Source organism: Talpa europaea, assembly GCF_964194135.1.
Source record: "Talpa europaea genome assembly, chromosome: 14".
In the NCBI taxonomy this organism is placed as follows: domain Eukaryota; kingdom Metazoa; phylum Chordata; class Mammalia; order Eulipotyphla; family Talpidae; genus Talpa; species Talpa europaea.
Window position 1 is genome coordinate 25,764,793 of NC_140082.1, and position 17,039 is coordinate 25,781,831.

At 36.8% G+C, this 17,039-nt stretch overlaps 1 protein-coding gene across 2 annotated transcripts in view; it reads right to left on the minus strand.

Moving 5' to 3' along the window:
- CACNB2 (calcium voltage-gated channel auxiliary subunit beta 2) overlaps positions 1 to 17,039 on the minus strand; it is a gene marked incomplete at both ends in the record, with an annotated part of 300,427 nt that overhangs the window by 95,139 nt on the left and 188,249 nt on the right. For both annotated transcript variants that reach the window (XM_084254336.1, XM_084254337.1), the window contains one exon: positions 5,190 to 5,309. In XM_084254336.1, the coding sequence (XP_084110462.1) occupies positions 5,190 to 5,309 (120 nt within the window). The remainder of the gene's footprint in view (positions 1 to 5,189; positions 5,310 to 17,039) is intronic.

The following is a 17,039-nucleotide window of genomic DNA, read 5'->3' on the forward strand; positions in this document are numbered from 1 at the left end:
CAAAACAGGGTGAAATTATCAAAGTAAAAATAAGTCACTTCTCAAAATTGAGTCTTCTCATCTCCTCTTTTTCAGCTTCCTATTTTAATTCCATGATGGGGCCTTCACAACAAAGGTTTGTATAAGAAATGGGGCAAAACAAATAATAAGACCCACACCAAGCACATGATAGCAATATTTCAAAATGCTAAAGCAGAATAGTTCTTAACATTAAATTAAAAAACAAAAACCACAGATAAAGACAAAACAACAGCAGCAATCACAACAGCAATGCTGGGAGCCAGCAGACAACCAAACAATGCCTTTAAAAACCCCAAGGAAATGCTTTTCCTACATGACTACTATATCCAGCTAAACAATTAAATGCAAATAAAGACACTCTAAAGACGTTTTCAAGTTGGCAAGATCTCAAAAAAGTACTTTTCTCTAAAGAGGAGTCAAGGAGTCACGCTTTCTTGTTGCCAAACATTTCCATAGGCTGGAAATGTTACTTTGGTTACTTCTCAAGCCTAGGACTCTCTCCACTTTCTACTCTTTGCTTCTTTTTAAAGATTTTTTTTTTAATTTATTTATACAAGAGCTGGGGTACAGGCCAGAGGTGGGAGGGGGAGAGACAGAGACAGAGCTGGGAGCAGAACAGTCAGATGGACCGAAAGCACTGCTGAGGGGAGAGCAGGAGAGACAAGAGGTCTGCCGTGCCATGTGGGTATCTCCCTGGCCGGCGGGAATCAAACCCACGCTGCAGAGGCTGCAGACAGCTTCACAGTGCTGCGCTCAACCCGCTGCGCCACCAGGGAAGTCCTCTACTCTTTGCTTCTTAAGCTCATCTCCATCTGTCAACCTTGCCAAGGTTTAGTTTTAGGCCACCAACTCTTCCAAAAAGAATTTTCTTTTTCTGCCAGCAGGGTGCAGTCTTTTCCTCTGAAAATTCACAGACCTATCTATTTATCTTGAGTATGCCGACCTCTTAGCATGATTTAAGGTCAAGACTTTTTCCCGTAAACAAACTAGCAACTTTTTGCAGGCAAAAGATCCATCTGTTCCTTTACGACTTTGGCCTGGTACTGTTGCTTCAATACAGCAGACATTCACCCATGAGAGAACAATCAACTTAAAATTTAGAGTTAATCCATTCTACTAAAAATGCAGCACTGAACATATTCATCTCTGCTTCATTCCATTCCACATCCGTTTTTTTTTCCCAGCTCAGACAGATATAGGGCAGAAGGAATCATTATTGAGGAGAGAGAAAAGAAAAACAATTCTCCCAATTAAGAAAAAATTATCATAGGACTCAACAATTTCACTCCTAGATGGACACGTAAAAGAAATGAAAACACTTTAATGCAAGGATTTGTACAAGAATGTTCCTAACAGAATTATTCATAATAGCTAAAATATGGAAATAACTCCATATACTTCAACTGATAAATGGATTAATATAATGTGATACATATGCATTATGCATATGTATATGTATGTACATACAAATAGATAAAAATGAAATATTATGTTGGCAATAAAAAGGAAAGAAGTACCAATATGTGCTATAACATGGATGAGCACCGAAAACATTATATAAGTGGAAGTAGTCATAACAGACCATCTATAGTATGATTCCACTTATACGCAATATCCAGAATAGAAGAATCTATACACACAGTAAGTTGAATAGTGGTTACCTAGGGCCGAGTGGGTTGTGAGGAATTGGACTGCTAATTTAGAACATGGAATTTCTTTTAGCCATGATGAAAATGTTCTAAAATTGATTAATGTGATAGCTACACAAATCTGAGTGTATACCTTAAATGAGTGATTTTTAAAAAAGATTTAATTTATTTATGCATAGAAGAACTGGGGTATAGGCCAGAGGTGCAGGGGGTGAGAGGATTCACCAGAGACAGGGCGGGGAGCAGAACAGGCAGATCTACTGAAATACACTGCTGAGAGAGCACTGGGTGAGACAGAAGAGGTCTGCTGTGCCATATGTGGATTAGCTTCCTGGCCGAGGATCAAACTCTGGCCATAGCTATAATAGCATGATAGCACTGAGACTTTAACCCTATACCACTAGGGAGTTCCAAGTGAGTGATTATATTAGTACAGCTGTTATTTTAAAAAAGATCAATGTGGGAATAAATTAAATCCCTACATGACTTGTCTTTAAGGCAATATCAAAGAACAGGAGCTTTTAAAATAATTGGGATTTGCAAAGTATGGCAAACTGGACAAGATCTAATATGCATTTGGGATCAGAAAACAAACACTAAATTAAAAAAGAAGTTCATGTCAGTTGATATTTATTTGTCTCAAAATTAATATATAATCTGTTCCCTGCAGAATTTACTAGTTCAAGAGATGCTGTAAGAAAGTGCTAGTGCAAAGTATTAGGTTTTACTGGCAGCACAGAATCCCAAGTTATATAACCTTTTGTAGGTCACTTAATTTCAAAATGCAAAGTCTCTAGTTTCATTCACTGCCAATCACCTTATTTCAAAGATGTAATCTTAAGGCAATTAAGGGATAATGTAGTTCATTTTTAGAGAGGGCCAGGAACTGAAAGCACCGCTGAGGTTTACTACAGGTATTTGCACAGGCATACTGCATGTGATCTATAGGGTCAGTGAATGAAAGCATCTACTCATAAAGTTTTTCTGCTAGAGGGATGCTATGATGGTCACAAAATAAATCTCGAGAACTTTCGATTCATCGAGATGGATGTGCAAAGTGTTCCAAACTATCTAAAAATTAAAAATGAATGCACATATTTTTAAACTTTAAGGTATCATTTTGAAATAGGTTCCACAAAGTAACAATGATAGGATTGTGGTGGAGAACAAAATAAACTTGTGAACAAGCCATCCACAGTCTCTCTTTGGCATTCCTTCTCAAAGACATTGGAATTAATAAACCATACCTAACCATGATTTTAACATAAAAATAAATCCTACTCACTTTTATCTTCTAAAATTCTCACTTAGCCTAGTGTAACTCATTTGAATACATTAAAGGCTTAAGACAGTGTCCTAATTTTAATGAAGAAAAATGGATGTCAATAAACTATTTTCATTAAACACAGAAAATAGGCCTTCACTAACTTTACTTTCATTTTAAATGATCTTATTTTCTTTCCTCTTCTACTTCACTTGTAATTATAAACCTTTTAGTTGGTATGACAACACAAAGCTGATTTGATTCAGAATCAATATTTTGGTCCATGCAGGGGTGAAAAACAGTTAAAAGTTCTATGCAGCTGTTAACTCAGCAAAGTCATAGACAAAATGCCCCAGTCAGGTAACCAAAGTGCTTTGAAAAGAATGGGTTGTATGATGCTGTGATATAAATCTGAGAAACAGTTTAATTTTGGTATGTGAAAATCACAGGAATAAATTAGTGCAAATAGAACACTCTTATTTCTGGAATACAAACTTATTTTTTTCCTTGACTTTTTCTGCACCCTGGTGCAAAATATAGAAAACAGAATTCAGATTCTCAATTCCACCATATATTAGCTACCTGGCAAACTTGTGGCAACTACATTTGTGTGCCACATATTCATTATCTAGTTTTCTTTATTATTTAATTTCAACTTCACTTGTTTTTTATTGTAGTAAGAAAATTTAACGAGAGAGCTACGCATTTTTAAGTGCGCAGCACAGTGCTGTTAACTATAGGCACAATGGTGTCCTGTAACTCTAAAATGTGTTCATCTTGCATAACTGAAATTTTATGGCTGTTGAAGAGCAACTCCTCATTACCTCCTCGTCCAAGTCCCTGGCAACCATCATTCAACTCTCAGCTTCTACTAGTTTGAGTACTTTAGATACTTCAAGTGGAATCATGCAGTATCTGTTCTTCCGTGATTGCTTATTTTATGTAGCATGATGTTTTCCAAGCTCATCCATGCATCAAATGGTTAACTTTGGTAGATAAGTTGATGGCAACTGGACCACACCTTGCTCTATCAGTTCCCTGCTCCCTGCTCCAGCTGTTTAACAGCTGTCGTGCAGTCAAAATTGAGTCAGACCTTGAGATGACTTCCCTGCCAGCTGAGGTAAGAACATTGTTTTGATGTTTGGAAATACTGCTTTTTAAAAAGTCAAGGTCTCCTGGCAGCCCCTCTGTAACCTACTAGGCTTCTGAGCTAGAGGTCATGCATATTACATCAGGCTGTCCCTGCATTCAAACCAGGATCTCCAAGACATGATTCCCATAGCAACACACAGAAATGTTACTGATCACAGAGATAAAACTATCAGCAGAAGTGTCTAATGCCACCCTTGATTTTTTTAAAGCAAGGTAAACACAGAACTCAATTTTTTTCAAAATAGCAATTTCTTTCAAGAAAAAATCAACAACTGTGTTAAAAGTTACCAAATATCACACAAACCAAGGTACTTAAACTTGGAAAACCATCTATGAAATAGCTGTGCCATTTATCTAACTCATGATTCACAGCACATAGTCATGGACAAAATGCCCCAAACAGATAACTAAAGGCTTAGAAATAGCTACTTGAGTGACCACATGGAAAAAACACTCAAACCATTATAATTAGTGAGAGGAAACAGTCTCAGCTAAATTCTGTACCAATATACTTTATATTTGATTTCCAGTCACCCTCTATATATACACACTCTATTATTATGAGAAATGTTCTAAGGGGAAGGAACTTTTTAAAAATTCTGCAGCTTTATTTTTGAAAAGCAGAATGCAATGCATTTTTTTAATGTAAGAAAACACTATTACAAAACAACTATTAAATAAAATCTGGGGAGACAGATTATTCAGGTCTAAGGAAAAAAACCATTTCCTTGAAGAAATATGGTTTTTTAAACAAGGATATATGGTTTACCAGAAAAATGAAGTTAAAATCATTTTGATATTAGAGCCAGCTTTTTATCTTTTTATATTCAGGGGAACTTTTCTTTGTGTCTAAATAAACCATCCACCAACAGAGACAAGTTGCCTGGATTATAAAACCACATAAAGGCGAGACCACCCTTACATGTCACACGTCCTTTTTTCTCCCAAGCGTAGACAATACACTCCTTTTCTGGTACCTCTTTTAAGTCAGACAATGAAATGGAATATATCAAACAGAAGCTCAGGAGCAACTTCCATAGGTAGTCCATCAGGACCCAGCACAAGTGGCAAGACAGATCTTGGCAGGGAAGACATGGTCTTACCTTTGCTTTTTCCAACTGGGCCTGGGCCTGTCGCTCTGCTTCTCTGCGCACTGCCTCCCGATCTTCCTCCAAAGAAACATCTGAATCGGACGGACGGCTGGTGTAGGAGTCTGCCGAACCCTTGAGAAGAAAATTTACATTTTAAAATAGATTCCGTCTATGATGTTTGTGTTGGAAAACTCTCATTGACATGGCAGTCAGCTTCCTAGATTGTGCTATAAATTCCTAAAAAGAGGGAAAAAATCATCCGTTTGGTAGCAAACCAGCTAGAAAAATCCTGTTCCTATCCATAGACCGTTCACTAGGATAGTTGTATCCACCAAGTTACCCTCATCCCCAAGGTTTATGTTCCAATTACTATCCTTTCTGGAAGCTAGAACAAGTTCCTTTAGAATTAAACCAGCTCTGTGGTGCAGTGCAGAGCTGAAGGGCATAGATGGATTTGAAGGATAGCTTCAAGAACCATCTACACGCTAGAACAAGTATTGGCAACTGGGAAGAAGATATGGTAATAAAAAACATAAAAGAAAGTCTGAGTTACAAACTTGAATTCCCCCAAATGTCACTATCATGAGATGACTCCCACTTTAGCTTAAGCATCCTTTTGTACCTGTTTATTCACCTGATACCTTCTCTGACAAAACTGTAAGACACCAGCAGTCAGCCTCACTCAGTCTTTAAGCACCCCCTTTTAAAATACCTTTAAATACATATTATAAAAGCTGTCTACAAAAAACACCTGTCTGAGACCTCTCCCACAGTGATAAATCACAACATAGGAAAAGGAGCTCAGGAAATTGCAGGAATCTTCCTAGCTCCCTCTCTTGCAATCAGGATCGTGTTACTAAATCAAAGGAGTCGCTGCATGCACTCACCACAACAACAGCAGAAGCAAGGACAAAAAAACGTCTCCCCCCAAACAAAAGCCCTTGAGCTTACACAGATATCCGAATTCTTCAGCCTTCCTCCCTTGGCTCTTTTCAGAAGCCTGATCCAGGTGGCCTTCATTAGCCAAACAACGCCTTTCTCGTCCGCAGCTGCAGCCCCGGGAACCGATCCTCCGTGAGCACTGAGCCCGGAGGAACCCCTATTCCTTTCCTATCCATGCTCTGGACAAGCCCCTCTCTCCGTCCCTTGCTGCCTCCCGGGCTTTCACTCCCTAGCCCGGAGGACTCCAATCCAAGGAGAATCTTATTTTCCCATTCCAAGGGAGAGAAAACAAACGCGCCTATGCTTTATATTGCTTTAAAAAGAAAGAACACTTCAAGTGCATTCAAAGACAGGCATCAAGTCAATCTAAACTTAAAGCATCTTAGTGCCCTAAAAATTCTCTTCCCGGTTCATGTCGTTAAAAGGAAATTAGTTGTAACAGATCCTTTAAAAAAAAAAAAAAAAAGCCTAGAGCAAAACGTATGCAGTGACATTTGCAAGTGCAAAGTTCAAGTCTTATCTTCAGAGATCTGGGAAGGGAGGGGGGCGCAGGACTCATTCAGCTCACTGGGCATGCTCCTAAGTAGCCTTTTTACGCAGTTGCTCACATCACACTGTTAGTCTCTATCAAATTGCCATTTTACATCTGAAGTGTAAACAGCTGTAAAGGGCATTCTGGCTCTATAGTAACTGGCACATGATATGTTTGTTTCAGATGAAACATTCTGTCAAAGAAAAAGTATGTAATCTTTGCATTTATTGATCCCTTTCCATTACCTTGATACAGAAAGTGTATCCTATGCAATAAGACAATTCTTCAATAATAAATGTTAATAAACATATTATTGGACGGAAAAAAAGAAAAATACTGCTTTTGATTGTCTGTGACTTCCCAAGTAAGAAGAGAGCTTTGCCCATTTGATTAGAACTTGAAAGTAATCACAGCTCTAAGCAATGAGTTTAACCAAGCTCAAAGTGATATAGAAATGCTTCTCCAACTTAGAAAATACTGTTGAAAATAAAGTCACAGAAATAAATAACAGTACAAATTGTTACAATAACAATTATGAAGAAATTTCAAAGCTTGGTTGATTTGTTAGCTTGAGTTTAGATTCATAGAACAATTTAGTGCAAACTCTAATAAAAGAAGTTTTGAGAAGGAAAAAGTTATAATGCCTTGTACTAATGAAACTGTATTTCCAGGCTCCTTAAACATACAGTTCCATCACTGAATCCCAAACCACATTTTTGTTTGAGTGTGATGGGGGAGTATACTGTAAACTCTGATGAAAATGAAAGAAAGGCATTCTTAAAATTTTCCTATGGTGGAGCATTTTGGAGGTAGACATGGTGTGTATGCTACACACATGTGAAGAGGTGAGAACCTTGTAGGGTAAATGAAGATGGCCAGGCATTTACACCGCTACCCTCTGTGGCTATCACCTGCTGCTTTCATTATCCTAATGCAGGAGGCCCTTGGGAGCATGGGCATGGGGCATGCATACCTGATGATAGACACCCAGAGTATGGTGTGGGCATGTGTAAGTGGACACACCTGAGCCTGAAGGTAGACGCTGTAAGGGTGGCATCACTCAGAGACAAACATGGCTGGTTTAACAGCTATAAAGAGGATGAAACCACAAGAGAAAAACCAGAGAGATCCCAAAGAGACAGAATAAAGATTCCCTGCCTCCTGCCCTTTTCCCTCTCCCCCCAGGCTTGCTCCACAACAATTGGCATATAGAGAGCATTAAAGTCTAAAAGTCACTGAGGGCTCCAGGACCCTCCTTTATCTGGCTGCACGAATTGATAGAGAACCTCCCTTCCGTCGCTGGCACTGCAACCTAAGTCATATATAGTGTTGTAAACAAACTTTACCTTAATAAAATAAAATCTTCCTTACTTTTCTTCTCTTTCTTTCTCTTTTTTCAACTCTGAGCTAAGACCAATTTTGACAAAAATGCTAGAAAACAAAGTAGTAGAATAAAAATTATAGATTGAATGCATCTTAATTGTTGGTACCATAACATAGATTATTTATGTTGCTATGAAGTGAAACTTAAGGTGCATGGAGGATAGAGAACGTACTGAGATTTTTTTGTTCAAGTGAAATTCACGAGTTTTTCTACACAGACATTAGGGGATTCCTACCCTTCCAGAAAATTTCCTAGAGCAGGTGGAGCACAGTAGGAAATGATCCAGAAGTACAATTATATCAATAAAGGACCTCAGCTCCCACACTCACAAGTGTTGACATTTTAGATCCAAACACTATCAGAGTTCAGGTCACACCTCTGTGAACAAACAAAATTTCTGTCATTTAGAACCCCATAATGACAGGAAAAGCAGCACACTTGTGTGCCCATGCGTGCATGCACGCCCGAGCGCGCACGCACACACACGCACACACACACTCCATATGCAATCTCATTCCCTTTTCAACAAAATAAGAATTTAAGTCCTTTGCTAATAGACAGGTGTAACTTATTGCAGTTATGTTCAGAAGTGCTTCCACGTTTAAGTAATTAAGCAATTATAATTTTAAAAATGTTACATTGACTTTTGGCATATTTATAATTTACGAGCTTTTGACTATTTTATAAAATGAGATGTTACAACGAACAAGTGTAAATTATAGGAGTCACAGTTTCCCTCCTTGTATCTGTAAAATAAATTTCATTGTGGAAGCTACATGTGCCCTTTCTAGAAAAAGAGACATAAATTACCATCACCTGAAATTCTCCTATAAAAGATAGCAGCTATAAAACAGTAGCATGTTTTACTTTCCAGAGTTCTTGCATTTTTGAAAGTCACTCTCTCAACATGTGCATTACAATTAATTTCCTTCCTTCTGGGAATGGGAAGTTAGACGTGGTATAGCTAATTAAGCTTTTGCCTTTGTACCATATGGACTTCCTGGGTCATTCTGCCTCAAGTAGTCTTCAGATAGGAACAGCTGGCAGTGATTTCCATAAACTCAAGAAAAGGTTCATTACAAGATGTACTTTTGATCTCTTGGGTTCCTACACTGTGATAAACTTGTCTTTGGTAGTATTTGTCCTTGCAAGTAACTTATATGTTCAGCTTTCCTTAGCTCCCTTTCCATATCTTAATATGGAATGGCAATTCCTCAATGTACAGTTCTCACAAGCAACTTGCACCTAACATCTACCAATACCTCACCCAGGATCTTCTACTATTATCCTCAGAACTTTTACTCCAAATAAGTTTTCTTTGCACAAAGGAAAATTTAGTTTAATTGTAGTAATGCTTTTATCTACCCCTTCAATTTGTCTTTTTCTATTATTATGTCAAATATTTGCACAAAAAGCATAATCCTTTTCCTTTTGTTTATTTATGAAGTTGGCTTTTTTGACAGTGTAATCTATTTTTTCACTGTCATATATATTTCTGGGATCAGTTTTCTTAGTATTCTTATATTTTCTCTTTTAAAGTCAAAAGGATAAGATTCATTAGCCTACTCAAAAGGTTGACCCCAAACAGTCAACTATTTCCGCAGGCAATCTTTTTATGACATATAAAAGCAGTGTTGGTGGACAAAATCAATTTCTCATAGTATACTAAAATCTTCAAGAATTTAAACCACCTCCTTGTATATGGGATTATGCTACGTCAATGACTAATTTAACTGTTTACTCCTACCAGTTATAGGATAGGCAGGCATCTCATGGCCATACTGATCAAAGGCCCCATTTTGGAAAAAAGGAAAACTGGATAGACTTCTGAGGTGAAGGAGGAGAGAAAGGATTCTGTGCTATATTCTTAGCTTGTATTGCCTAGGGAAGGTCTTTTTGTTTGTTTGTTTTTTATGTTGTCATCTCTTTTTACAGTTCAAAAGAATTAAACTTTTTCTATGAAATGATTTGGATCTCACTGAGAAAATGAATTATTATCCCCTCCTTTGCTGATATCTTCAGAGACAAAACCAAAAATCATTTACTGATAAAGAGAGTTTCTGACTCAAGAAATTAAAAAATGGGTATTGAGGTAAATCACATGTTCATGAATATTGTACACTTTAGTTTGCAATTGTCACATAATCATTATGCAAATTCATAGAATATTGAAAATCCCAAATGTAATGGTTGGTGTAAAATGTATGGTTTAGTGTAAAAATGTTAGCAAAAGTAATGGAAATAAAGCTATACAAACTCATACTTTTATGATTATGTAGAAGCTAAAATATTAAGCTTCTATTTTCCCAAAGGTGCAGGAAAAGTTGTAAAGTAGGTGCACCTATCATATGCACTGATGAAGACATTATATTTAGTGAAAGAAAGAAAGAAAGAAGGAAGGAAAGAAAGAAGGAAGAGAGAAAGAAGAAAAAAGCCCAAACAACTACATGCATTTACTGAGTACCATTAATGCTGTAATTAATTTAAATGCTGGGAACATAACTGTGAATAAAAGATAAAAGCTTTGGTTTCATCATGAAGCTTGATAGTCTAAAGAGAGACCAATTTAAAAAAATCAGAAAAATAATTATAATGAGAAAAAAAAAAACAGGCTCATGTAATAAAATGATAGTGGGAAAATGCTACTTTAGTTAGGATAATATATACTCTAAGTTGACATTTAATCTGAAATAGCCCAAAAGATGAAGAAAAAAAGGTTTTCCCTGGGATATGTTGAGAGCAGAAATGTCCAACAAAAGAGAACAGTATATACTAAGACCTGGAGGACAAGAAATACTTAGCAGTTTGAGAACTGAGAAAAGATCATAAGCTAACATAACCCTTTTCAAGAGGCTTTATTTAAGCTTTCTCTCCTTTCCTAGTTCTTTCACTCTGCAAATACATACATACTCAAACACTGGAATATGAATTTTGGGAAGTCTTTTCACTTATACACATTATCTTACAGAAATGCCTCATCTTTGATTTTCTTGATCTGATGAGGCATTTAAATTGTCAGGAAATTCCACATTATTGGGAAAATCATGTCATCTGAGATCGTTCTGTGGTTTTCTTCCTAGGCCTTCTTAAAGGCTAAAATCAGCATATTTTGAGACTATTCTAAAAATTGTTACTAATTGGATCAATCCATTTATAAGATTAGATTATGTATATGCATAATTACTGCTAATTTTTAATGATGGCTTTCACAGTGCTAGGCACTATGTTGATTCACAAGCATTACATTATTTAATCTCTAATTATCTACATTTTTACTGATGAAAAACTGAGGCATAGAGATTATAAAGTTAGTAATCAGTGGAGGTAGGAGTTATCACTGAGCAATTTGTATCAGTTCATAAAAAAATAAACTAGAATCCCTACATGCAACAGATGTTTCTATTAGTCAAAAATATATCTCTGTTCTGTTTGCCAGGTACCCATATAGCTTTTCAAATGCTTATAAAGTGTCATGGTGACTTTCAAATTCCAATTTCTTAGCGTGTGTGTGTGTGTGTGTGTGTGTGCGTGTGCGTGCGTGTGTGTGTGTGTGTGTGTGCGTGTGCGTGCGTGTGTGTGTGTGTGTGTGTCTCTCTCTCTCTCTCTCTCACACCAACCCCCATCCCCCACACACATTCACAGATTCTCAGTTTATCTTGCCAAAAAGGTAGCATAAGAAAAGGTGCAATGAGGGTCCAATGAAACCCAGATAATGATTGTTTCTCATTCATCAATATAATGCTGTTTGTGGAAAGGATTTGAAGAGTTGGATAGTACACTGAGATTTTCCTCACTACAGCGTGTATCTCAAAATTGTAAAGCATTCTTTTCATTATTCTTCTACAATGGAAAGTATATAACTAGAATAGGAAAACAATGGAAGTCAAGAAACCAGCTATTTAAATTTTTCTCTCTTCCCTGAAAATGAACATAAATTTGGCAAGCTGGCCTTCAGTAGCCTCTTTGGCAGCTAATCTTGCCGAAAGTTGGCTGGAAATCAAACATCTCTGAGTAACCTTTAGTTCAATAAAACAGTTGCTAGCTTTCAGCACTGAAGCTGAAATTATTAAAAAAAGAACAAATGGTAGGTACAGAGCTAAGAGACTTGCTAACATACATATCTGTGCATATATTTAAGAATAATATATTAAAATACGGTCATCACCAAGTTATTTCTTAAAGTGAGGATGTGATGGCTGTTTAAATTTCATAGAAAAACCTCTGGCTAACATTTGAAAAATTTGACATTACTAAAAAGAAAAATTTTGAAAAATCAAATGGCCAATTTTAATATTATTTTGAGTTTTGAGCTCAAGCATAGGATAAATAATTTCCCTTCATAATTATATTACAACATGGTGTGTAGAAGGGATTTTTGGGCTTATAATTTATGTTTACTGATGGGGATAGATGCCAAGAATTTTTCTTATGAAAACCTTCACCTTTCTGTCAAAGTTGAATGGAAATGAGAGGCAAGAAGCAGATAGTGCCTGGGAGAGTTGGACTTTCCCAAAACATTGCTGAAAATAATTAAATGAAGGGAAAGGAGTTAGTGAGTTATACACAGGAATTTTTGGTGTAGGAATTCATGGTCAGTATAGATAGCGCCAGAAACTCTGCAAGGACATCACTACCTTTTAAGTCTTTCTACTGAATCATTCACATTAGCATACACATATTCTACATTTTTCTCTGCATAAGAAAATTGTCTCTTGACTCCATTTTCTCTGCCAGTTTGCACCCCATTTCTTTTTTTTCTTTTTTCTTTTTCTTAAAGATTTATTTATTTATACAATAACCAGGTTACAGGCCAGCAGCACAGGAGGGTGAGAGAATTCACTAGAGACAGACCTGGGAGAAGAACAGGCAGACTGATGAAATACACTGCTGAGGGGAGCAGCGTGCGAGACAGGCAAGGTCTGCTGTGCCATGTGGGAATCTCCCTAGCTGTCAGGGAATCGAACCATGCTACAGAGTCTGCAGACAGCTTCACAGAGCTGCGCTCAACCCACTGTGCCAACGTGCACCCCATTTCTTTTCTCTTCCTTCTTTGCAGAAAACAATGCCTACCTGAAATTGCTTATACTAATTATTCTTCAGTTTTCTTTTAAATGCACCCTCTTTTACCACTCCACAAAAACCACTCATTTAGATCAATCAGGCCACCAACGACATATGGCTAAATCCATTGTTCAATTCTCAGTGCTAACCTTACTTAACTGATCAGTAGTACTTAGCATGGCTGTTTAATATCACCCTTTATCCCTTGTTTGTGTTCTCAACTTGGTTTCCAAGAAGTGACTCTCAGTCTTTGACTTGACTGCTTCTTCCAAGTTTCTTTTCTCAGATTTCCTCTTTTACCCATCTCTTATACTCTCACCTCACACACACACAATCTTCTTTTATTCCAACCCCATTGACCTCCCTGATGTTCCCCATGGGCACCTCCCTGTATTCCTCTATCACACCTCCAAGTTATTGCCCAAATGTTGTTCTTCTCAATTAGGCCTTTCATGACCACCCAACTTAAAATTGTAATCCCCATTTCTAAGCTTACCATGTTCTAATTTTTTTAAAAAAGTGCCTTTATCTTCTACCATACAATATGACTTAATATGTTTGCTGTTTCATGTCTGTATCTCTGCAATAGAAACATGAAGGCAAAGAGTGTTTTCTATTTTTCACTTAATTGTTCCAAGTTCCTAGAATAGTGCTTGGTACAGAATACTCACTCTGTGAACATGCGCTGAATGAAAGAATAAAAATTACTAGGAGAAAACCTATTTTACCCCACAATCTATATCTCAAATCTTTTCCACTGTACAGAGTCCTCTTTAGCATTGCTAAACATTTCAAAACATTCTTAAACATTCCTAAATGTTCTCATGACTTTTCATAACAATCTACTGAACAAAAGCAAATGTTCAATGCATATTTACTATAGTGAGTAAAAGAATAAAGACTTCAGTTTGAAGAAATACTTGATGATTTATCATAAACCTTAATAATCACCCATTTTATTAATTTAGTGAATATGTCAACTACAGGTCAGCTAGTTTAATATGCCCCATACCAACCAACACTTTTTAATAAGTCATTTTAAAAGTTACATAACATCCTTCTAAGAAATTCAAAAGTGATTTTGTATTTTGAAAATGTGATTAAAGTTTATTTTCAGTGAAGTTTCCTATCCCATTAAATCTTCCTCAACTTATGATGGGGGTTATGTCCCACTAACATCCCCCCATCATAAGTTGAAAACACCTTAAGTCAAAATGCATTTACTGGGCCTCCATGGTGGTGCAAGGGGTTAAGCACACCACTATGAAGCTGTCTGCAGCCTCTGCAGCATGAGTTTGATCCCTGGCCGGCCAGGGAGCTACCCACATGGTGCAGCAGACCTCTCCTGTCTCGCCCACTGCACCCCTCAGCAGTGTATTTTGGTTAGTCTGCCTATTTTGTTTCCCACTCTGTCTCTGGTGAATCCTCTCACCCCATACATCTCTGGTCTGTACCCCAGCTCTTGTGTGAATGAATAAATAAATAAATTTAAAAAACACACAACAGATTCCATGTATTCATCCCAAAGTTAAGAAATTAGTGTTGTTACCTTAACTTAATTGTAATTGAATGAAATTTTACTGAAGTACTGAATGCCAAAGGCATATCACCTCCCATATCTCTGGCCTGTACCCCAGTTCTTGTATGCATAAATAAATAATTATTTTTAAAAACTGCATTACTAAAGCTAACCTACCTAACCCAAGGCTTAGCCTAGCCTAGCTCAAATGTGCTCTGAACATTTACATTAGCCTGCAACTGGGCATAATCATTTAGCACAAAGCCTATTTTATAATAACATATTGAATTATCTCATGGAATTTATCACATACTGTATGGAAAGCAAAAAAAAAAAATGATGTGTTAGGAATCAAAAACAATATATCCAAAAATAACACTGGCAACAGGGTATTCAGTAGAATAACTACTGTTCACCCCCATGACCACGGGTAGACTGAGAGCCTCAGCCTCTGCCCAGTTCATGAGAGAGCATCTATCCACACATCACTAGCCCGGGAAAAAGGTCAAAACTCAAAATCTGAAGTACAGTTTCTACTGAATGTTTATAGCTTTCACAATATCATAAAATAAAAAAAATCATTAAGTCAAAACATCATAAGTCAGAGACCATCCATATCCACACTTCTTCACTGCAGGGACTTAAAGTTCCGATCCTAAAACTGCTAAAGACTCACTGTGCAGCCATGTAAAGTCCTGTAAATATTCCCCAGGCTAACTTCCACCTTTGTAAAATGAGTCTTTACTAAATTGAAGCTACGAGAAAAAATTTCTTGAAAACGTTTTTACAAAAGATTGAAAAATACATTTAAATGTGACATATTGAGACTATTTACTGACTGTTATGTCTTATGCACCTCCCCTGCTATTTCTATGTGGATCGTTTAAATTCACAGCTGAAAACATGACCAAACATTTAAATTCTAGTCAGACAGAACATTTGAAAATCAAGCCAGCATAGGAGGACAGTGGAAAACATATTTGAAAGGATTGCAGGTGGCTAAACTGAACAAATATAAAACTCTGGAAGATCATAATGGACTCTCTACTACTAAATAAAGGTCACATCAAAGATAACATGTCTAGTGGAAAGCCATCTTTGAGTGACAGCACAATCAAACAATGACTCTTGACTTCTGCCTTTCCAGACCAGTCCTCCCAGGTGGTAACAAATAATCAATCCACAGACAGTAAGGAGAGTCAGCATTTGTGTCTTCTAGGGACTTGCCAGCTGTGAAAAGGGATATGGCTTCAGTTCTTACAGAGCTGACCCTCTCAAATTTTCTTTGTATATACATGTATATACATGTAAGATTAATTGATAAAGAAAATAGCAAGAGATCATTAGCTATATATAGACAATGACTATGTGTAGAAAATTTACCCAAAAATTAACTAGTCACAAGCATCTGGAAAAAGTATTCAATGTTATTAAACATAATTTTATTTCCTCATTACATCTGTACTCTGCAAAGCACCAATTTACACTGTTGAGAGGATACAGTAAAACTGGTGCTTTTATACTTTGTTGGTAGTTCTTGACATTCATACAACTCTAAGCAAACGATGTCCTTTTGATTTGTATCGAGATATGCATCAAGATGATATATCTAGACTAATTATTTTATTTCTAGGACCTATTTATTAAGACAATTTTAAATTTTTCAAAGATTTATTTATTTATGCATACAAGAAATGGGGTATAGGCCAGAGGTGTGGGGGTTGAGAGAATTCACCAGAGACAGAGTGGGGAGCAAAACAGGCAGATCGACTGAAATACACTGCTGAGGGGAGCAGCAGGAGAGTCAGAAGAGGTCTGCTGTGCCATGTGGGATGCTCCCTGGCCAGCTGCGGGATGGAACTCGTGCTGCAGTGGCTGTGGTTAGCTTCATAGGTTGTGTCTGGTTGTGTCTTACCCCCTTGTGCCACCAGGAAGGCCCGACAATTTTTAAATTTTAGTTCATGTAGTTATAAGACTATTACACTGCCTGAAAAATCATTTAAAAGATTAAGAAAATTATAGACAAATATTTATGTCTACATTATGGTGATCACATTTGGTTAAAAAAAATAAAAACCCCAAATCTTTTCTATAAACACATACATTCATATATAAAAAATACTGGGAGTACACAAAAATAGCAAGGAGATAAGATTGAATTCCTATTTTAAATTTGAATTCCTGTCTTAAATTTGGGGGTCTAATTTAATTTTTTTCTGGAATGCTAGTCATATTTGTGAATAGGAGTAAGCAAATATTTCTTACTGCAATTGAAATGTCTAACAAAATAGCCTGGAAATAATTTTGGTGTCACAAGAAAGGGGGTTTGCACTTTTATATTTTATCTAATTGGCTGATTTAACCTTGATAATTTTTTGCGGGTGAGGAACCTTGATAATTTTTTGCAAACTCTGGGTCTCCTTA